The sequence below is a fragment of the Dermochelys coriacea genome, chromosome 2 (genome assembly GCF_009764565.3).
Source record: "Dermochelys coriacea isolate rDerCor1 chromosome 2, rDerCor1.pri.v4, whole genome shotgun sequence".
Taxonomy (NCBI): Eukaryota; Metazoa; Chordata; order Testudines; family Dermochelyidae; genus Dermochelys; species Dermochelys coriacea.
The window spans coordinates 122644806-122669478 of NC_050069.1; the positions used below are offsets into that span (position 1 = coordinate 122644806).

The 24673-nt window shown below is 38.2% G+C and overlaps 1 protein-coding gene across 6 annotated transcripts in view; it reads right to left on the reverse strand.

Moving 5' to 3' along the window:
• The window catches only part of GMDS (GDP-mannose 4,6-dehydratase), a 565099-nt gene that overhangs the window by 270201 nt on the left and 270225 nt on the right, over positions 1–24673 (reverse strand). For all 6 annotated transcript variants that reach the window (XM_038392525.2, XM_043508396.1, XM_043508397.1 and 3 more), the window contains one exon: positions 22041–22168. In XM_038392525.2, the coding sequence (XP_038248453.1) occupies positions 22041–22168 (128 nt within the window). The remainder of the gene's footprint in view (positions 1–22040; positions 22169–24673) is intronic.

The following is a 24673-nucleotide window of genomic DNA, read 5'->3' on the forward strand; positions in this document are numbered from 1 at the left end:
CACTACGGTGCTAATAAGCGATGGTCACATAAACACCACCCTATATCGGAAACCTACTGACCGCTATTCCTACCTACATGCCTCTAGCTTTCATCCAGATCATACCACACGATCCATTGTCTACAGCCAAGCTCTAAGATATAACCGCATTTGCTCCAACCCCTCAGACAGAGACAAACACCTACAAGATCTCTATCATGAATTCCTACAACTACAATACCCACCTGCTGAAGTGAAGAAACAGATTGACAGAGCCAGAAGAGTACCCAGAAGTCACCTACTACAGCACAGGCCCAAGAAAGAAAATAACAGAACACCACTAGCCATCACCTTCAGCCCCCAACTAAAACCTCTCCAACGCATCATCAAGGATCTACAACCTACCCTGAAGGACGATCCATCACTCTCACAGATCTTGGGAGACAGGCCAGTCCTTGCTTACAGACAGCCCCCCAATCTGAAGCAAATACTCACCAGCAACCACACACCACACAACAGAACCACTAACCCAGGAACCTATCCTTGCAACAAAGCCCGTTGCCAACTCTGTCCACATATCTATTCAGGGGACACCATCATAGGGCCTAATCACATCAGCCACACTATCAGAGGCTCGTTCACCTGTGCATCTACCAATGTGATATATGCCATCATGTGCCAGCAATGCCCCTCTGCCATGTACATTGGTCAAACTGGAAAGTCTCTACGTAAAATAATGAATGGACACAAATCAGACGTCAAGAATTATAACATTCAAAAAGCAGTCGGAGAACACTTCAATCTCTCTGGTCACTCGATCACAGACCTAAGAGTGGCTATCCTTCAACAAAAAAGCTTCAAAAACAGACTTCAACGAGAGACTGCTGAATTGGAATTAATTTGCAAACTGGATACAATTAACTTAGGCTTGAATAGAGACTGGGAATGGATGAGTCATTACACAAAGTAAAACTATTTCTCCATGTTATTTCTCCCCCCCACCCCACCCCCCTCTGTTCCTCAGATATTCTTGTTAACTGCTGGAAATAGCCTACCTTGCTTACACGGCTGCTACTCTGAAACCTACCTTGCTTGTCACCATGAAAGGTTTTCCTCCTTTCCCCCCCCCTGCTGCTGCTGATGGCTTATCTTAAGTTATCACTCTCCTTACAGTGTGTATGATAAACCCATTGTTTCATGTTCTCTGTGTGTGTGTGTATCTCAATCTCCCCTCTGTTTTTTCCACCAAATGCATCCGATGAAGTGAGCTGTAGCTCACGAAAGCTTATGCTCTAATAAATCTGTTAGTCTCTAAGGTGCCACAAGTACTCCTTTTCTTTTTGCGAATACAGACTAACACGGCTACTACTCTGAAACCTGTCAACCACTCACAGTCTCTATTCAGGCCTAATCTGATGGTATTCAGTTTGCAAATTAATTCCAGTTCTGCAGCTTCATGTTGGAGTCTGTTTTTGAAGTTTTTTTGTTGAAGAATTGCCACTTTTAGGTCTGTTATTGAGTGACCAGAGAGATTGAAGGTTCTCCTACTGGTTTCTGATGTCAGATTTGTGTCCATTTATTGGCTGATCCATTACCACAGCCGCCCTAAGGGCTGGGGCTGGGCAAGATTCCAGAGTCTAACTTCTACCTTGTACCTTGACACTGGAATTTTATTTTTGTTTTTAGTCCATTTCATTTTGCAGGTTTCATACTGTAATTAGCACACTGCTGTGTGCTCCGTTATAAACATTGCAGACAAATGTTTAACTTGAAATCAAAAACAGTTTTTGCTGAAATCTATGAAAATTCATAGAACCATTTCTCTTAATATTAGGCTACATAAAACCTGTGGATTGGCAGAAGGGGTACAACACAGTTCTAACAGTGTCTCTTTAAGGGACCTATCTGACAGCATATTTTGTTTTCCTCTTTATAAAAATGAACTAGTACATTATTCTAGTATCTAGAGGTTTTTAATTTCATTTTGGATGTACCTTACCTATAACATACACCAATGTAATTAGAACACCTCTAGTGAAAAATAAAATGTATTCGTTCCCTTTAAGAAAGTGTAGTGATACTATAAGCTGTAGCAATACTTTCTAACAACAACACAGATTGGCATTTTGAGAGACCAGAATGGCAAATTGAGAGACAATTAGTTGCTTACATTTGGAAAAGGTTTTTTAAATGAACCAACATAGCTCTAAAGAATCATCTTCAAAAAGGAAATTCTTCTATATGCTAATTATAAACCTATCAACTTAGATAAAAGTTCGCTATTTTACAAGTAATTCTAGTACATTATAAGGGAGCTATATTTACTCAACATTGAAAAATTAAAAATCAGAAATTGTAAAAATGTAACTTTTTCCTCATTGAAATATTTATGAAATATTGAACACATAAATGATTAATATTCTACAAATCAATATAAAAATGCATACAATCAGTGAATAATTTCCCTGTATAGTTCATTGAAAAACTAATATAAAAATATATACACAGTTTGGGCATTTAAATACCAATATCTTAAGTAAATGCTTAATGCTTTAATTATTCTAGACTATTTTATCTCGTCACTGCATTAATTTTGATGCAATGAGTGATTGATTTATTTTGGTTTTGGACAGACTTACTACAATTTGTTCTTCTGCCAGTTACAGTTTTACATATGTGCCTGTTGGTTTTGTGCTCACCTTTCTTAGATGTTATGATAATCAGTACAAAAACCTTCCTTGAGAAAAAGTATAATTTACTTAATTACAAGGAGAGATCAGTCACACATCAATGTCATCATTCTGTCACGCATGCTGCTGAAAGTTGGCAGAGACAGGGTCAGGTGAAGCCTCTTTATTCCAGTTCTATTTTCAAAATGGATATTGTGCCAAATGGAAACAGGTCTTTTAGCTTCTAACTGCTTCTTTCAATGGCACATTTAGGACCAAACTGTGGCTGGCCCTATTGCGGGTGTGTGAGTAAGCTGTGTGTGCAAAGAGCCGCTTTCTCTCCTGCCCACCATGCATCCTCCCTTTGTAAGGGCCAGATACAATGGGTGAAATCCTGGCCCCATTAAGGCCAAGAGTCCCAATAACTTCAATAGGGGCAGGATTTCACCCAACATCAGCTCTTGTGATACAGAGTGGGTTTGCAGTGTGCTCACTCTCCAAGCATGGTAGGAAGCTTTGGGAGGGACTGTGCTTCCTGCAGTTAACCTCCTCCTGGAACTTATCCTCTAGGGCAGTGCTTCTCAAGCTATCTGCTGTGGGGGACCGGCAACGTGCGCACAGACTGGCAGCCGATGGCTCGCAGACCGGCACTAGTTCGCGGACCACCACTTTGAGTAGCACTGCTCGGGGCAGTGGTTCACAAACTTGTTCCGCCGCTTGTTCAGGGAAGCCCCCTGGCAGGCTGGGCCGGTTTGTTTACCTGCCACGTCTGCAGGTTCAGCTGATCACAGCTCCCACTGGCCATGATTTGCTGCTCCAGGCCAATGGGGGCTGCTGGAAGTGGCGGCCAGTATGTCCCTCAGCCTGCGCCGCTTCCAGCTGCTCCCGTTGGCCTGAAGCAGCGAACCTTGGCCACTTGAAGCCGCAATCGGCCGAACCTGCGGATGCGGCAGGTAAACAAACTGGCCCGGCCAGCCAGGGGCTTTCCCTGCGCAAGTGGTGGAACAAGTTTGGGAACCACTGCTCTAGGGCAATATAGCTCTGCAACAGCAGGCAAGTCCTTTAAAACAAAAATCAGTATCTTGGCCCTTAATTGGTAAAGTTTGAGTAAAATAATGTAGTCTGTACTTAAAGACAATACATTAGAAACTGAATATCTATGCTTGGGTTATTTGCCCCTGAACAGGACAAAAGAAAAGATGTTTTACTACTTGGGTTTTTTTTTTTAAATAGTGTAACGTATCTTCACTTTTTTCCTGAATTATATTTTCAAGAGGCAATATATTCTCCTTAAGAAGAAAATATATACAAAACATGGACCTTCAAATACTGCTTAGACTGTAATCTCTTTTGGACAGAGACTTTTTGTTCTGTGTTTGTACTGCGCTTAGTGCTATGAGGTTCTGGACAATGACTGACCCGACTGGTGCTACTGCAATACGAATAAATAATAAGCATTGTAACCAAAGGCAGAAAGCGAAAGTTCAGTAGTGAGTGAAATGAATGTAGAGTATAAGTAATTTGTAAGGTTTGTGAAACACTGTGTGTGCACATGTGTGTGCTGTACACATGTATAAATGGAGCAGCAATGGCAACTCCATAGATACAGTATAACCCTTCAAGGCACTGAATGACTTGTGAAAGGTGCTGAGACCCCTCAACTCTTAATGAAGAAATTAGGGGTAATCTGAATCAATGCGATATCTGCTCTATCCGTAAATATCCCATTACATCTATTTCACTTCTTGCTGTAGTTATAAAGCTGCATCCTCTTCCAAAGCTAGATATGCATATGGACCACAGATGCAAGAGTGCAACATTTACAGACATAGGCCAACACTTTCACACTTTGCCATGCAGCAGAGACAAAAGCTAGGGCATGTGTAGAATGTATTACACTGTCATCAGTAGTCAGTGTTGTGAAAAATTTCTGAAGTGGCAATATGTTTGCTATATATCAGTACAGGATGGCAATAAAGCTATTAGCAATAAAATGAACAGGGAATTTTTACCTTTTCCCCGCCAATCATTTTCCTCCTTAAAATCAACTTCATGAGATTTTTTTTAAACAAGTCAAAGTAAGGGAGATGCTGCCAATGGGGTAAACACTGTTACTCCAAAAATATGATCTGTTTATAGACATGTGGAGAAAAATAAATGAGCAAAAACAAAAAGATGCCTGCCTTGTAAAAGAGAGAATGTTTTGTATTCTCTTTTAGAAATGCAAAACAACATACAAATAATTTTACGCTATACCGTGTGTAATAAGGAAACAATTTTTAAACAGGTGTTCATTATATCAAAAGTAACAAGTGTGTCAAGTGATGTATAGTAGTGGTTGCCACGATAAACAACTGTGGTTAAAGAATACTTGCAGAGTAACATCCCACATGTAAAAGGTCAAGACACAAATTTGAGTTAATGCTCCACTTATACAATTCACCATATTGGAAAGAAATCTGTGTAGGTGCATTTTGCAGAAAGAAAAACTTATTTGATTTCATGAATATCAAGCCTATTTTTAGATGAAAAAATCTGAGGCACAATCACATTTATGCTAGGAATAATAATTTACAGAATGTATAAAACCTTTTAAGAAATTCAAACCTGGAGAGTGAACTTTGTAATCTTTATAACTGTACCTGTTCTTTTTATAGGAACATTTACTGAATATAACACACTAGTTAAAAACTGCTGAATTTGGTTTACCAGTTTTAATAATTGTGTGGACACAACAAAAAGAAGCAACACGTTGATTTAGGACAGGGGTTCTTAATGTGGGTGGTCGGAGGGAGGGTGTGGGGTTCATGACCCACAGGGGATCGTGATCACCCCGCTTCTTTCATGTTGCAAACTGGAAGGGGGCAGGTACATAGTAAAGTTGTCCCAGTGTGGAGAAGGTTGAGAATGGCTGATTTAGGAAAAACTTCCTAGATTGTCTGCAATATTATTAAAAAAGAACAACTAATCCCTGAAAGCAGATACTTCAGGAACATTAATTTTTTGGGATTAGGGGTTGTCATAATCTCCTCTCCCCTAATCCAACATGAAAGATTCCTAAATCCCACTATGTTTCACCAGACATAGATACCATAGAGACCAACTGCCTAAGTGTACACATCAAAATCTTGGTTCCCAAGGCATAGTTCCCATTAACTTCATTGGGACCAGGATTTGGGTTCCTAAGTGTAAACAGCCTCCTGACCGGCTGGCCTTTGGGTCTTCATGGCAGTGGTAAATGTGTGGATGTGTGGAGGTGGAGTTGTAGTTGTAGGGAGAGTTTGAAAGCAGTAGAATCAATATCACAGCCTTATTCAGCCCACTCTCTGCCCCCACAAGCTGGGGGTACATGATGTCTCCAGGGTCTCTTTCCTTCCTCCACCCCAGGACATTTAACAGCTGCAGATCTGAGCCCAGTGGAAAAGATTTTAAAGTTGCCTGTCTACAATTCTGAGAATTGTACAATTGTTTTTGTTGTAGAAAGAAAATGTGTTTTTTAGGAGGGGAAAAAGAGAGGACAATACTGCAGTGAAGTGCTTGACATCAATAAGCATTCTCCACATACTTAACCTGGTAACCAGGCCTAGCTATCCCAAGAGATAGTTAAATGTCAGCCAAAGAAGGCCAGCTGGAAAGTTCAGATGCTCTATCTCTGGACCATTAATATTGGTTGTTGGGTCAGGCTACATCCAAAAACACCTACAACTGAAAACTGAAGCATTTCTTCTACAATTGAAAGTGGCACATTAAGTACACCCTGTGGATTTGGGGAATGTTCCCCACTACAAAAATAAATAAATAAATAAATAAAATCACATTTTTTCCATGTGCTGACAGCAAAGAACATAGTTCGATGAGAACTGATTTTCTCCATAATAATATACACAATACCAACAGCTACAGTACAATACAAAAGGACCCTGACACTTTAAACTTACCCCCTGAAATATTTGTTTTCTCAGTGGAATGCACTGAAATCATTGGAGAACTGAAAACCTAAATTCTGGGAATGAACTGCCCACAATGTTTTACTGACTTCTTTTCAAATGAAAAGAGTTATAGTACTGTGAGGATGTTACCACACAGACATAATAATACCGTTCACTGTTTTACCGTTCACTGATGTAAATTGAACCATTCTGGTTTGTTGGTTTTTTTTTAAAAGGTCCTCATTAAATTTAAATGATCTGTTTTAAGATATTTTTTCCCTGTTAAAATTAAAAATGAGTATGCTATACAGCCTTCACAGAGCATGGTGTATTATTCTAAGATTCATGAAAATCTGCAAATCAGAGTTTAGACAATAAAGGGAAAATGACTAAATTATTTTAGATGAGGCTGGTAGTACCACCTATTATTAAGGTTGCTTGACACTTCCCATTCTAAGATGTAGTTTTCAGTTGCTTATAAACTTTCCAAACTTTCGATGTTGCGACTAAAATTTTCCATACCTGGTGTCTGCTGCAGCCTGTTTTATTTTGCTTTTTGAATTTCAGCTAAAATGGTTCGCCTCATTTCGAGAATGAGGTTACTGCAAACTACGTTGTTTTACCCATGTTAAAATATTCTGGTGAGCTCTTATTAGAAAATATGTAGCTTGTCCATGCTCAGGAACAGGTACTTGAAATTTGGGGGCTCCAGGGTAGCCTCTGGGTCAGTTATATTGCCATGAAAATTCCCAAATTAGGCCATGTTATAAACCTTTGAACGTTTGCAGGTTGTACATGTTCCGTAGAACTTGCCAGTGCTTCACAGCATACTTCCCAGAAGATTCTATTCTCACTGAGCATGTTCCAATCTAGGGCTGAGAAAGCCTTTCACTTCAATTGAAGCTCTGGGCTGATTTGGACTGTGCTGCCCAGCAAATCCCAGTTCCCTCCTGGCTCATCAGCCAGTCTGTGTCTGTCACCCACTCTGTCCTCCATTCCACGTCCCATTTGGCTCCCAGTCCCAATATCCCTCCCTGGGCTCCTTGTCCAATATCAACGCCTCCCTAAACCTCCAGTAGCGGGGGGTGGGATTGGGGTGGGGGCACTTGTTTGGAGAATCCAGAAGCAGTACAAAGCTCTGGGAACTTGACCAAAACTCACGTTAAGAAGTCTGGCTTGTTTTCCTGTGAAATATTATCCATTGGTAATGAGTAAATATAGCCCTACAGCACATATTCAATCTGTATTGAAAAGGACAAAGCACTGAAGATGACCAAATCGTCATATTATCCAACATGTTTTACAAAATACTCTGTTCTGATTTTTCTCATATTTTCTCCTGACTCCTGTAGTGAGCATATGAATAATTTCTAAGCAGGGACCCAAAATTACATTTTTATTTGTTTCATTCCAAATCTCTGAGCAGTGCTGAAAAATCAAACGCGTTAAAAGACTACTGTATTCACATTTTAAAAGATATTGCATTCTAGTTAATAATGAAATAATAGGTTGGTCTCAAAAATATGACAGTTTCTCAAACTTGAAACTTTATACTTGAAAGAAGCCTTTAGTCTAACCTCTCCATCACTCCAGCTGAATTTTAAGACCACCGGTGTAACAAGACCACTTAGAAAACCACAGGGGTGGCCTTGATAATAATACACATATAGTTGTTGAGGCACAGGAAACTAAACCAGATGGTTTTACTGAGGAAAGCACTTTTGTTGCTTTATAAAACAAAAAAAAACCTAATAGGTCAAACACAAAAATGCAGATATGGTGAAACGGAAAGCTAAATGGGAGATTCATGTAAATAAGAAATAAACTTTTTTTCTGTATTATATTCCCATCCACGTAAAAAAAAAATGGCTGTAGGAAAACAAAGGAAGGGGAGAATGGTACCATAGTTATGAAATAGATCAGTATCGTTTTCTTAAAGAAAAATATTAGCAACACTTACAGTAGGCACTGCTGCAAAGCTTTGAAAATTAATGCCATATGATTTGTATTAGACAGAGCACCTACATAATATCATTAAAACCCTTTTCTTGCCTCATTTATGTGCTTTAAAATTCAGAGTCTATTCATGTCTAAAGTAACTATGGCCTACGCTCTTCCTTCTTCCACTTCTTATTACCAATCAATCATCCCAGCCCTCCACACCCCCCCCCCCCCAGAAATGTAAGAAAGCAGCTAATAGAAGCAACTTTAGGTTCTTCTCCTTGCCAGGAAAAAATTCTGAACCCATAGCTTCTTAATTCCTTTTGTATTCCACACTTCAGAAGTTGCCTACAATCACATCTTTTAAAAACATTTTCCTCATTACAGGGGGTTTATTGCCAAAAACCATGCAATTTTTTTTCAGTAACTGAGTATGCCATACTTGAGTTAAACCCAGAAGACAGCATGTCACTGTGTTGGGGGCCATGGTCATTTGCATGGTGGAAGGATTTAGGGTCTGATTCAGCCAGCATGCCATGCCGGTACCCCATAGAGAACCTATTTCGTGCTGCCTTCTTATTCTCCATTATCTGAGCTGCTTGTTTTTTCTTTTAAAGTAAGGCCCAGATTCTCAAAGGTATTCAGGTACTTAAATCTCTAATGATTAAGAAATGGCCTGAACAACTTGTATTGAAGATAAGTGATGTGTTGCCTGTCTTTGCAGAATCTGAAATAAGAACTCTGAATGCGTGAACTGCCTCATTCATCTCTGAGTGTCCTAACTCAGATACCCAATGATGATAATGCTGACATTTCTCTGCTCCATTAAAGCTTGTAAGAAAGGAGAAGGATCATACTGTACAGATCTGAAGAATCTACTGGGAGTGAGAGCTCACTTTGGCCCCACGAGTGAGCAGACTTGGCCCCAATTTTTTCACCATGCCCCAGCCAAGAAGTGGCCAAACCCAAGTAGCCTAGCAGAACCTAATAGGGCATCTAAGCCCCCGCCCCTCCCAAAGCTCAAGACGACAAGTAGCACATAGAAGCCTCACACAGGGGAAGCTATGCATGAATAAGTCACCAAAGCCCATATGTGCATCTGGGATAATCATTGAGGAAGCCAAGCCAAAAAAATCAAGAGAACATTTGTGATCATATTCTAAAAATTTGTGCCACTTACTGTGATTGGCACCCCATGGGGGTGGAGCTTATTTTGCAGATGGAGTTTAGAAGAGTACCTACCACCAATTGTCCCTCCCTAATCTGTCCCAGAGTACAGTGGAAGCCAGGTATTTTATAACATGCTAGGTATTATGACCTTGAGGATCTTGTATCAGTGTGATTTGGGTGTAAGTGAATAAAATGCTTATAGCTGTACAAGTATTTAATAAGGCCTTAGCATCGGCCCACAGGGAGAGACTCGGCACCAGCAGAAGCCACTTTCAGCAGCACAGAGTGGTCTCCCTACTCTCCATGCTGCTAGTGTAGCGAGGATTTTGGGGGAAGTATGCCCTCCCCTCCCAGCAGCGGAGTGGACCAATGCCCTTTACAACCTCAGAAGCCCAAATGTCACTAGGTCCAGCCTTTGTTAACTGTTGGGTGGGGGTAGGAGATTGATAGTTAAGTGGGGAATAGATAATAATGGGAATAGAACTTCAGCCCCGGTTCACAGAGACACTAGACCATATGCTCCACAACTGGCCAATGGACTTTGATACCTGCAGGGACTTATCCCTTCCCTGGACAGCAGTAGAGAGAACAGAAGACTTTGGCCCCAGTATCTTTCCAGTCTCACAAGTGTGCGGCAGATACACCATGGGTAGACTGTCTCATGTAGAAGGAGACAGACAGATAGATAGATTAACAATGTGTAGCTGTCTATGTAAATGTGTTATCTTATTACTGTTGCCTTGGTCCTTCCTCTCCCTTTCTCTCTTATGCTTACGCTCAACTGCAGCGTCTTTAATTAGATTGTACGCTCTCTTGAACAGGGTATGTGTTTTTACAAAACTCAGCACAATGGGGCCTTGATCCTGACTTGGAACTTTTGGCACTACTGCAGTACAAATACTAATACATAATAACAAAATCAATAACCAATTTATAATAAGGCTAATCTCTGTCAAACTAGAACTGGTCAGGAATTTTCCAACTTAAATCTCAACATTTTTTGTTATATGAGAAACTGTTTCCCGCCCACGGCTATGCAAAATCTATTTAGCAAGGTAAAACAGACGATCACTTAATGAGTTTATTATATGTATCATATTAGGACAATCAAAAATTTAACAAAATGAGTTTAATTAATTAGGAGGACAAATTGATCATCACAAGGTTTTACACCAGAACTGGATTATACAATATAACTGAAAGGGCAGCGCTTATCAGTCTAGTTTTTAACATACTGTATTATAAACAATCTCTCTAAGCAAAGCTTTGGGACTGAGCTTCAGAAAGACTGCAGCAACTAACTAAAACCTGAAGCAGTATATTCCTGGTCCATGGTCTTCCTAAACTAAATATTAAATGCCACATTCTGTCCTTAGATGAATGCACAGCTCCTATTGAAATGGAGCTGTGAACATGATTCTGAGGACAGACCCTTAAGAGAGACCCCGCCCCACCAAATTTGGGTTACCAACTAGGGCTACATAATTTCTCAAACTAACCAAACATTATAATATTATATTATAGAATATTTTAAAATAATGAAAACAGGTGTACCCAGTATGTCAACAAAACCCAACTTATGTTATCAGAAAGGGAGTGGGATGAGATGAAAGCAAAACATTTGACTTTTTGCTCAATTTACAGCAAGCAGGTAGAGCAGTTAGAAGTGCACTTAGACACAGAAGTCCAGCTATAGCTATAGTGAAAGCAGGCACAACTCCTATGGACATAAATAGGGAGTTGCACCTACCTATGTTCCAGAACTGAGTATGATCCAAAGAGAGGGTTTGGGAAGGACAGATTGGTGACTATGTGACATGCCCCATAATCCTAAATGTAGTTTTAGATTTCTCCGAATTCTTAGTGTGCTTCATACTATTAAAGCAACTAAGCAATTTCAGATGGTGGACGTACTGACATATCACTCTCTCCTGGTTGAAATACTGGTTTCACCATTATCCAGTTTGGGGATCAGAAGAGGGAGCTGGAAAGGGTAGCCTTTTAATTAAGAAATTAACAACAATATGTTAAGAGGAGATATAACGGGAAAACAAATAAACAAGTACATTGATTCTTCTGTTACTAAAGTTGAGGACATGACTTCTTAGAACACATTTGGATTTTACTGTACTATTGGGCCTCCATGCATGTTTTCTTCTAACCAAACATTTCTTGTTTTTCCTTTCCTTTTTCTTGTTTTTAATGGGATTGGATTTTTAATTATGGGAGTCACCCACCATCATTTAAAAAAAAAGATGAATGAAAGATTTGGAAATTAGTTTTTCTTTTCTCACCTTTAAAAACAAACCAAAACAGAAGACATCACTGATGGGGGGGGGGAAGATCTACTTTCCATGCAGCGGGCAGCAGATGTGCATATGTGTATCTGAGCTTTCGAGTGGCAATTAACATGTGAGATGGCAAACTAACCTTCTGAAACAAGAACAAACGGGGCTCTACACAGCTAGCCAACTGTTTATTTGCATGGCTCAAAAATGCAATGGAAACAAATGTGGTGGCGAATGATGATGTCAAGATTAGAAGAGTGAGAATTCTGTATGGAGAACTTTTCTAAGTTGCTTTTCCTTTCAAGTGTATCTCTAATTATCAGGAGTTAAAGTGGATAGTCCATTCAAGTGATTCTCAAATGTTAGTGAACCACTTCTTAAGACACTAACCTCTTCCAATCCTGATTCCCACCTTCCCTGCAACAACTATAGTGCTACGTCACAAGAAAAAGGAGGATTAAGGTGGCAAGATGGAAAACAAACACTTTGTAATGTGATGGGATGTGATTTCTTAGTTACATTCCCCCCATCACTACTGTTCATTTCTGCTCCCTAGCTGTGCAGCTTTGCATTTATTAGACTCAAATCTCGCCTCATTGTTCTTATTTTTCTGAGTCACTTTGCAATTTGGTTGTCTTCTAGGCATCCTGTCCCTCCGATTTCAATGTGGTTAGTATTATTTGATCATGACTAAACTAATGTCCCCACTATAAAAAAAACCCCAAAGCTACAAATCATGAAACAAAAGCACAGGATAGTGTGGTGTATTTGATTTTTTGGAGTTCAGTTGGTTGAGAAAAGCCTGTACAAAGTCAGATATTCTGGACAGGATTACTATGGTCACAAAGAATTACTGCTTTAAATTGAACTGATGCTTCCTCACTGTGTCGGAAAAATCTCGGAAGAACACCTCCTTAGATAAAGTTTGAGATCAATCTATCTATCTAGGTTATTATAACAGTGCCCATCATTGTTGTATCTGAGCACCTCCCAGGAGTTAATAACCAAAAATCACAATAAGCCTATAGTCTATTTCTCCACTGCTCTATTCTGTTCCGTACATGCTTCTGCATTCATGCAGGTGGGCCAAAGAGTAAATGAAAATGGAAGCAGTAATCACCACACTAAAAAGAAATGTGAAAGTTAAATGTTTCCTAAAACAATGCATTATTCACTTGAGTTCAAGCATCCAATCTTCTTATTTTCAGATCTTGTTTGTGCTGTATATATTTGTACATAATCTATAAGTAATAGAGAAATAAATATTTTAAATACAATTTCTTAAAAATAATTGTCCTGCTCTACTCAGCACTGATGAGGCCTCAGCTGGAGTAGGAGCTCCAATTTTGGGCACCATGCTTTAAGAAAGATGTGGACAAACTGGAGAGAGTCCAAAAGAGAGCTACAAAAATGATAGAAGGTTTAGAAAACCTGACCTAGGAGGAAATGTTTAAAAAATTGGGCACATTCAGTCTTGAGAAAAGAAGACTGAGGGGGGCTTCCTAACAGTCTTCAAATATATAACGGCTGTTATAAAGAGGATGGTGATCATAAGAACATAAGAATGGTCATACTTGGTCAGACCAAAAGTCCATCCAGCCCAGTATCCTGTCTGCCAACAGTGGCCAATGCCAGGTGCCCCAGAGGGAGTGAACCTAAACCAGGTAATGCTCAAGTGATCTCTCTCCTGCTATCCATCTCCATCCTCTGACAAACAGAGGCTAGGGATCAATTTCTACACGTCCACTGAAGGTAGGACAAAAGGTAAGAGGCTTAAATTGCAGCAAGGGGGATTCAGGTTAGATATAAGGAAAACTTTCTAACTATGAACAGGCTTCCAAGGGAGGCTGTGGAATCCCTGTCATTGAAGGTTTTTAAGAACAGGTTGGATAAACACCTGTCAGGGATAGTCTAGGTATATTTGGTCCTGCCTCAGTGTAGGGGTCTGAATTAAGTGTCTTGAGGTGCCTTCCAGCACTAAATTTCTATGATTGTTTAAGTAGCACTCTTCAGTCAACAAACACACACAGGAGGTCACTTAGTTCAGATGAAATGTAAAACCAAGCTCTTGACCACTTGTCCCACACTGATGTGTCAACAGAAGGGCTTTTAGAACAAACTGACAAATTAAACAGTATGAAGTCACCAGGGCCATATAGTACTCACCCAAGAGTGCTGAAGGAATTCTAATATGAAACTGCAGAACTACTAACTGTAGTATGTAACCTACTGCTAAAACAAGCCTCTGTACCAGATAACTGGAAGGTAGCTAATGTAATGAAGATTTTTAAAAAGGGCTCCAGCGATGATCCTGGCAATTACAGGTAGTTTAGCCTAACTTCACTACCAGGCAAACTGGTTGAAACTACAGTAAAGTACAGAATTATCAGACACAGATGAAAATATGTTGGGGAAGAGTCAACAAGTCTTTTGTAAAGGGAAATCATACCTCACAAATCTATTAGAATTCTTTGATGGTGTCAACAAGCAGGTAGGTCAGGGTGATCCAGTCAATTTTGTGAACTTGGATTTTCAGAAAGCCTTTGAAGGTCTTCACCAAAGGCTCTTCAGGAAACTAAGTCATGGGATAAGAGGTAACATCCCCTCAAGGATCAGTAATTGATTAAAAGATAGAAAACCAAGGGTAGAATAAATGGTCAGTTTTCATAATGGAGAGAAGTAAATAGCAGGGTTCCCCAAGGATCGGTACTGGGGTCCATGCTGGTCAACATATTCATTAATGATCTGGAAAAGGGAGTGAACAGTGAAGTAGCAAAGTTTACAGAGGATACAAAATTATTCAAGAAAGTTAAGTTCAAAGCTGACTGCAAAGAGTTACAGGGGGATCACAAAACTGGGTGACTGGGCAACAAACTGGCAGATGAATTCAACATTAAGTGCAAAAGTAATGCACACTGAAAAAAATAATTCCAACTACACATATATGACGATGGATTCTAAATTAGCTGTTACTTATACAAGAAAGAGTTTTTGGAGTCACAGTGGATAGTCCTCTGAAAACTTCACCTCAGTATGCAGCAGTGGTCAAAAAGGCTAACAGAGTGTTAGAAACTATTAGGAGAGGAACTGAAAATAAGACAGAAAATATAACACCATTATATTAATCCATGGGTAGGCCACACCTTGAATAGCGTGTTGAGTTCAGGTTACCCCATCTCAAAAAGGATATAGTGGAACTGGCAAACATTCAGAGAAGGACACTAGAGATGATCAAGGATATGGAACATCTTCCATATGAGGAGAGACTATAAAGACTGGGACTGTTCATTTTAGACAAGAGATGATTAAGTGGGGATGTGATAGAGGTCTATAAAATCATGAATGGTATGAAACCAGGGGTTACCCAATGAAATTAATAAGCATCAGGTTTAATAGAAACAGGAAGAAATACTTTTCACACAATGCAATTAAACTGTAAGAGTCATTACCATGGGATGTTGTGATAGCCAAAAGTATAACTGGATTCAAAAAAGAATGGCTAATAGCCAAGATAGTCAGGGACATAATCCCATTCTCAGGGCAACCCTAAACCTCTGACTATTAGAAGCCAGGAGGGGAAGACAGGTGTACCTCTCCAAAACTGCCCTGTTCTTAATGTTCCCCTTAAAGCTCTGGTATGGGCCATTATTGGAGACAGGATATTGGGCTAGATTGACCTTAGGTCTGACTCAGCATGGCAGGTCTTGTGATCATTACAGCAATCTCGCAGCATTTAAAGTGAAATGGCATTAACTCAGGTGTCCAAGCTGTGTAACTGCTTTCCATCGATCTATTTTTCTACATACATTTAACTGTAGAAGGCATTCCTCTTCAATTCCTCTTTGAACTGTTGTACAATGAAGCTGTTGCACAGCTGAAAAGAAGCTATGTTTCTGCCAAGAGATGGCTGCATTTGAGTAGAGGGTGAGTAATCTCAGTTTCAATGGATAGAGCACTTTGGGATTTACAGTTTCTTTAATATGATAACTATTATTACTACCATGTCACTTCAGTTATAATTTGGATTGTTATATTTTATTCACCATGTGAATAAACACTATCTGAAAAATTCATTTTTCTTGGATGCAACATATCTTTGTTTGTTCCAAGTTATTTAAAATATGTGAACTAGGGAACAAAAGGATATTCTAGCATAAACAAACATGTATTTTCTTTGGAAATTGTTGTTTTTTAAAATAAAAATGCTTCAGGGTGAGGCTCACATCCACATTTTACTGAGGCCAAACAGGTCTTTAAATTGTTAGAGAGAAACTAAGTCAAAAGGGGTATGGCCACTAGTTCATGCACATGTAAAAAAGATACTTCTCCAGCAAGTAAGCGTCAAGAATTTTATGAATGTGCAGTATCTGTTTCAGACAAAAGACCACAATCTATCAAACGTTTCTCCTGAAGGTTCATGCAAGCTCTAGTCTCACAATTACTGCACCTAGAAGGCAGTGATAAGATAATCAGTCCACTGGATCACTACATCAATCAGGGAAGATAGGATCTGATTTAAAGATCAAATTGACTTAAGAGAGCAATCAATTATCCTGGCTCAAGAGACCTGACAGAAAAAAAAGTTAGACTTCATATATATATAAATACTCTTGAATACTTGGAAGGGTCAACAATATTTATCCTCCTGCTCAACAAATAAAAATTCCAACACCTGGAAATTATGACTGGCCCTTTAACTTATTTCCATAATATTTGTTTAAAGTGATCTCACTATGAGAGGAAAGCAAGAATTTAACTAAGAGTGTAGAATGGAAAAAATCATTTAAAATTGGGGCAAACAACAGAAGACGGTAGAATACCCCTTCATGAGAGAGGATGTGTATCAGCTGGAGAGGGATCTTGTATATCATATTCTATAGACAGTTACAGATAGATATAATTGACATTCCTTTTATTACTTAAGGGACAATTCCAGTAGTCCTTACTCTGGTGAAACACCCACTGACTTTTTGCTGTGCCCAAGTAAGGACTGCAGGATTTGTCACAAAAAAGAATGCAGAGAAAAACAGATTGTGGCAAAACATACCATAGAAGACAACTCGGATCATTAATACTCCTTGAAAGCAACGTTGCAGAATCAGAGGCATCTTGGCCAACAGTTTGGTTGGACGAAAGTTCAATTTTACTGTATTACTTCCTGCAGTGAAAATAGTGCTAGGGAGTCTTTTACAAGACAGTACTGTGCACACAATACAAGAAAAACTAAAAATAAGATAATTCTATATTGTTTAAATATATACCAAACATATAGGACGAAGGGGAGAGATTCCCCTTCACAACAGTACTAGGAGGCAGCTGTCTACACTAAGAATACATTCTAGAGGATAGAATGGCATATAGAGGAACCATGCACAAAAGTCCAGTTAACACCAATGGGAGTTATAAATCTAACATTGCTGTGAAAAAGACACCTTAGTATGAATACCTAGATTTTGCTATTTTAAAATATTTAAAAGGACTAAAAAAAGTAACTTTGATAAATGGCCAAGTGCATTTTCCTGTTGACTTTAAATCACAAACATGATCAATATCACATTACTACGCTATGATGGTTCTATTTAAATGGTTTCTTAGTATGTCTGATGGTACTGTGGGCCAGCTGTGATCTATTCTATTGCATGAAGTGTTCTGGTTTAGTTTTACTTTTTCTATTGTTTTACTAAAATCAATATAAAAATGTGGCAACCAGCTTCCAGCATGAAGCTGGCCCCAATTCAGAAAGCACTTAAGCTCCTGCTCAGCTATAAGCATCTGAATAGTCTCATACCTAAATGCTTTGTTGACTGTATCCAATTTTCCCTGTCTCCAAACATTGACAGATTTACACAGAAGGCAAAGGAGAATGTTTCTTCAACTTTGTAGACACTGTAGAAAAATCTAAACAGGTTGTAAATTACAGGTCATTAAAACTTTACCCTGGTTTGAAATTTTACTTTTGTCAAATCCTTATTTATTTCTAGGCTTTCTATTGCGATCACATGCCCCTGTGAAGAGGTAAATTGTAAGCCTTCAATGGGATTTTGGGGAAAACATCCGATGCTGAGGAGGCATAAGAACTAATTTCAGGTCCTAGGCAATTGGACTGTGGAGTCCCCATTGCCAAAACGAGCGTCAGATATGAGGTCTACATCTAGAGTACATGTCTAGAGACCCAAAGCCAGGAACCATGCCTAAACTCTGCCCAGACTCAGGAAGTAAAGGGTATGTGAGATTCAGTATTTGGATCCATTCATAGAAGTCTAGAGAGCGTCCAACTGGGGGAGCTCAACTAGGTCGGTGACACTGGGGTTGGATAGTTAGCTCTGTCTTATTGGAGTGCTTTTCTTCTCTGCACCTCTCCTGCCTGCGCAACATTTAACGTTGCGCTGCACTGCCCAGCCCCAGAACACTATGCCAAAGGGGTTATAAGAGAGGAGGAGAAAGCTCCATTGTAGAACTTCTTGGAAAAGGCAAACTCACTTTCTCTCTAGGGCAGCTTTACAGAGGTAGTGTTCTATTTGCAGGATATCCTATTGCAACTTTACAAATAAACATCTCTCACTTCCCATACAATGAGACTTCTTTAAGGTTTCACTTGCATATATCCCTTCATGATTTTAGTGTTAACGGTATTTGGCAGCTGGGAAATAAAGAGTTAGCAATGGATTGATGGGTACTTTCTCTCAGTTTGTGAGAACCTGTATTGATTTGAAATAAGACTCTCTTGGGGTGGTTGTGAGAGGAAATTTGTATGATGCCTTGTGTTTTTCACATGGTATAGGAATGACTCATAGACTGTTAAGTGCTTACTATTGTACTAGTGTTTGAAAATATCTAGCAGATGGTTTATTGTAACATTCTGCATAAAATAAAAGGTATAAATTAACCTCGCAAAACAAAACAGCACACAGAAGATTCATACATCAACAGTGTTGACATATTACTTCCCCTCCTTCCCCCACTTGGTGGTATTGATTGCTATTCATAATATAATCAGAATCTCCTTCACCAATTTACATTCAGACAAATATTAACTTCATTGTAATTAAAATGGTCAATTACAAGTTAAAAATCAGATGGTTTAAAAACATTTTGTATCTATCACTAATATTTTAGTTGAAAACTGACATTTAAAAAAATCACATTACTTTTCACTATTTGCTTACTTGTTTTGCTCTGCTTGAACAATAAAACTAGATGAAGGAGTTATACTCTTCTTTTGAGCAAATGAGATTTTCAGGTTTTCATCCATAGCACAATGCTCCAATATTTGATTTTCAATCTCTGCAGGTGGAAGTTTAAGTACCAACCAATACTGGTGAAATTATAAACAAACAAAAATATTTTCCCCCTAACATTAGGTTTTTAAAGCTTTTTTTAAAAACATCTACAAGTTAAGCTCTGATGCAACAAGGTATTTCACCATGTGCCTAATTTTTAAGCATGTGAGTAGTCCCACCTCAGTGGGACAGCTACATGTTTCAATTTAGGCATGTGCTTAAGTACTTTACTGAATTAGGAAGTAACTTACACAAGATCATAATGTAAAAACAGTAGCATACCTGAAATTAGAACCCAAGAGTCCTGACTCCTAGTCCTAGTCTCTGATCACTAGACAACAAATCATACCAATACCCACCCCCGTAAATACAGGATGAAATCTGTCCCCATTGAAGTCAGTAAGAGTTTTGTTATTGACTGTAATGGGACAAAGATTTAACCCATAATATTTTATAAAAGAAGCATGAATGTATTTATGGTTTTATTATTATTATTAATATTACTATTCCTAATCAGGAAGTAAAGAGAAAGAAAAGACAGCATGGGGTCTACCCTACAGACATATGTTACTCATATTAGCATCAATGGAATTTAAAATTAAATATAGAGAGGATACTATTGATCCGAATGTATTCAATTGTACATTTAAGAAATCTCATAAAATGCTTATAAATGTGATCATGCTTTCTAACACTATACAGCATACTTATTCTAATGATGTTAAATATCTAAGTCCAACCTAGTCCACTAAAGCCTGGAATAGTTCATTTCTATTTTAAAGTTATTCTCTTTTTTAGCCATTATAAGAATGGAAGTAACCACATTTTAAATATATTTAGAACAGAACTGATAAGTCTCCCATTAGGCAAAGGGAACCCAATAATGAGATACTTAAGATGAACTCTATCCTAATGAGAAATTCTTTCCAAAAGATTTTAGGACAGTCCCAAAAACATATGAATGAAAGATCTGGAATGCTGCTTACATTACCACCATGTGTCCTTGATAGAGACTCCAGCTGAGAACCTTTTATCTAGTGGTTTTGCTGAATAAGATGAGGGGTTTTTTGTTTTGTTTTTTTAAGGTTTGCACACAGGTCATCCCAGGTAGAATCTGATGAATGTAGACCAAACTGTGCCCTTAGTGAAACCACTGAATCACCACATCCATCCTTGCCCCATTAACACAAAGAGTCTTGCTATTGATTTCAGCAGGACCAGGATTTGGATTTATACCAGCATAGAAGAGAGTGGAATTCAGTCCTGAATATTCATATTGAAACTCAATTTATATATTTTCTTTGGATATTTTACTCTAATAACTATTTTAATATTCTGATATTAATTTCTGTTTTATGCCATTTTAATTTTTAAAAATGAAAAGCTTGTTTATTGTGGAAGGTTATGTTTTACTTAAAAATAACAGAACTGAGATTCTTTGTACCATAGATTTTTTCATAATTTTCTATCTGCTATAAAATGTTGTGTATAAAATTATTTGTAATTATATCTAGAATTTATTTATTTATATCTGGTAGATTTCCTGGGTTAATTAACCATGCTAAGGTCTCAAACAGAAAATGATATCCAAGCAGGTGGACCCTTACTCCCGTGAAATATCATACCAACATCTAGGACTCCTAACAGGCATATGCATTGCAGAACTGGAGCCCAACTTTACAGCCCAGTTGGCCAAATTCTATTTCTCCACTCACCTGAGGTAATAGCTTAGATGCATATGTAACGTTTTTTCCCATTTTTATTATCATCATCAAGAGGGTTGGTAAGTTACCATGATTACCTCACAAGACAATATTTAAATTATAATATATATTTAGCCTTACTGGTGGCTTCTTTTAATTGCTTAAGTCAAAGTCAAAGAGCTCAAAAATTAATTAAAAACCAAAGAATTAACCGGGAATGAGACACCGAAAACCTGATTTTTCCTACCCAATGAAACACTTGCTATTTTGGTATTAACTTTGTAATTTAAGAAACACAAACAAACAATCATCTTCTTTTTGAATCACACCAATGAATATGGAAGCCAGATCTGGTTTTCCATAGAGAAATTATTAAAAGCCAGAAATAGCCCAATTACCACAGGAAATCTTTGAGGTGCAAAATGGGGACAACGTTTTCCTGGGAAAACAATGATATTTCTGATGAGGTTATTCATGTCTCTTTTAATACAATGCAGATTTTTTTTTAAACAAAAGTATATGCATGGAATAGAATTAAACACGTTTTGACTAACAAAAACATCTGAAATAAAGTAAATAGCTATAGACAGAGATGACACAGTACTTGACATCATATTATTAATGTGAAGCTTCATTCTGAAGCAGAACCAACCAAACCTTTGATTGTCAGCATTAACGGTGTTTTTGCCCCGTCAGAGTAAAAGGCCGCCAGCCTGCAGTGAGGTCTTTAAAGTCAGGTTTCACTGCATCTTGCTATGATCTTAAGGTTGGACATAAAAGTTCGCAGAAACAATCGGTGAAAAACTCTTTAAAATAGTTCCAGTTAATAGACCCCTCCCAGAGGAATTCAGTAAAGGAATGTAAACCTAAAGATTTATTTTTCTGTTCAGGTCATGGCTGGGCTAGCCCACTATGTTACTGAACTCCCTAGTCTGAAACTGAGAGCAACACTAAGTTAACAGGCCTCTGTAGGTAAAAATTCATGAGATACCCCTCTGTAGGTCATGCATTTTCACTGTAGTTATTGCATTAAACAGATCAACGGCATTGTTTCAAAAAGGGCACATAGCCAATAACCTACCTCAATGTAGTCTTTGGCATGGCCCCAGTCTCTTTTAGCATCCAGATTGCCCAAACTGAAATATTCCATCTGTCCGAGGTGAATCTTAGCTACTGATCGGCTAATTTTTCGAGTTACAAAGTTAGCCCCTGAAACAGAGATAAAAGATATCATCAGCATAGTCACATGATGGATAACTGTCTGCTAGTAGAATACCAAAGCTCAGCTCACAGCAACTTCTTTCAGTCTTTAACCCCCACACACCACACACTACCTAAACCATGCCATCATTTATCATTTGAGTAAGCTAAGAAGCTCAAATATAAGTGTCACATTATCTCCACTTTCACAGCAAACCGTCTTTGTTTGTGGGACTTCTGAAGCATTCCGAATTTGCTGCCTCAGTATTCAACCTAGGCAGAAGGCCAATGAAAATCAATTGGAATGTCAGTTTCTAAACACAAAATGCAAAAGGTTACATAAAGAAAGGAAGACAGGCATCTAAGACTATCCTCATTTAAAAAAAAAAACACATACAAATATATACTTTTTGTCTCTTAGTAAACCTGATGGTGAGACCATCCAAAATTGAAACTTCCTTCAAAAGGTTTTATTGGCTAACTAGAAAAGAAGAATAAATTCATTAATTAATTTTGGATTCTCTATCTCTACATTTGAATAAGACATTGACACGGTGATGATAAACTCTACCATTTGGGAATTGCATACAGATATACCATACCACAAGTAGCTTGGTTCTACATATTTGATTGCGAAATTCACATGCCTGTGCCTTCTCCTTGTAGAGTTGTTTCGAATTACATTTGGCTTTTCATATCTTTTCATCACAACATAGTTCTTTAGATACCTTAATACTAAGACTGTGACTTCTATACTAATAAAAAAAAAGATCAACTGTTTGCTCCAAAAAAGAAAGTTAACAGAACCAGTACTGGGGACATGGACTACTTTATCCAAACAGAAAAGAAGCATTAATACTATGGAGCATAATCATTTCTCTTTCTAAATGATTATTGGTTTGTTGTTTCAGTTTGAATAAAGGATTGCTCATAACTAAAAGACTGGAAGGAAATCAGTGCGTCTACAGCTAGACACATTCATGATACAAAACAGCTCTTATGAGATCTACCTATTCATTTTCTGTAGTTTGTCTTACAAATGGTCTTTCTTTGGACTTACTGCATGATATATATTGCATATTCCAGACCAAAACCTTCTGTCACACAAAATAAGAAAACCATAGATACTGCTTGTGTGCTGTTTGACTGTCCCACAAAGTAAAAAATGGGATTATTTCTTTTGCACCATGAGCATCATAAGAATTGAAAAATTAAAGTCCCTCAGATCAGATTTATCAAAAGGATTCAGAGATATTTTGCTTTTGTTTGTCAAATGTTAAAGACTAAATGACATTCTGATTTACTGGTTATTTTAAAATTGTAGGGAATCTTCTGTGATTACAGTTTTTATATTTGCTGGAAAAGTGACTCATATATGTAGTAGACCACAGCACAGTTTGACACAGAGTCAGATTTTCAAAAGAATGTGCACACAGAATGTGTGTCCCTGCCCCGTTTGTGTGCAAACTCTGATGTGTGAACACAAACATGCCTACGTGCATATGCAAATGAGTGTGGACATGCATACTCATTGGGAGGTTTGGACGATGCACCTAAGTGCAAATGCACTTAGGAAAAATCTAGTCCTGAAATGATTTTTTTTAATACATATATTTTAAAAGTCAATGTGATGACTGATGTGGGTGTGCTGCCTTCTTGCTTATTACTTCCTGTTCATGCTCGTTTCCTGCTCCCTGAACTCAGTGTTCCAGCTTGTGCGCATGTGTGTGTACACACACATAGCAATGGGTGTGTGCAGTTACTCAGCGCCTGCCATATGGACTATTATGTTTTGTTCACACTGTTGCTGACTAACTGGTTCATGGTTATTACATGTTTTGATGACATGGGTATCTTGCTTCAATTTCCTTGAATTTTAGGATTGCTGTTCTGGATGCATCAGAGTGTAACAATCAGTAATAATCAACAGAACAATTCACTATAATTAAAATTTGTTAATAAATTGAAATGTTACACATTAGCTGAAATTAAAAATTCAGAAACTAAACAATCAATCTAAGCACATGGCCTGGAATTATAGAAAATGAAACTTCCTTCCTTTTGATGGCAATGTGGGATAATGGAAGAGACTGTGGTCTAGAAAATAAAGCAAGGAATCCCGATTAGGACACTTTGGATCTAATTCTGCTCTTAGGCCCAATACAGTTATGAACTGCATGCAGACAAACACCTATATGTAGCTCATTGCAGGAACAGGTCCTGAGCTAATCCCCTCTGATAAGTTTGGAATATTATTGCAGTCTTGAAAAAGCTATGTACTGTAACTCCTCTGTGCATTGGCTTGTTATTTGCAAAATGAGTATGGATGATGCACTTCACTAATGTAGATGGCAAAACTCCCACCAACATTGATGGGGCCAAGATTTTATCCAGCATATTCTGCATCTTATTTAAAGTTAGTAAAGTGCTTTGAGATCTTCACTTGTATTCTTATTATTTGTAAAAGTGGAATTTATATCATGATATTTTAACTATTAGCCAAAACTATTAAGC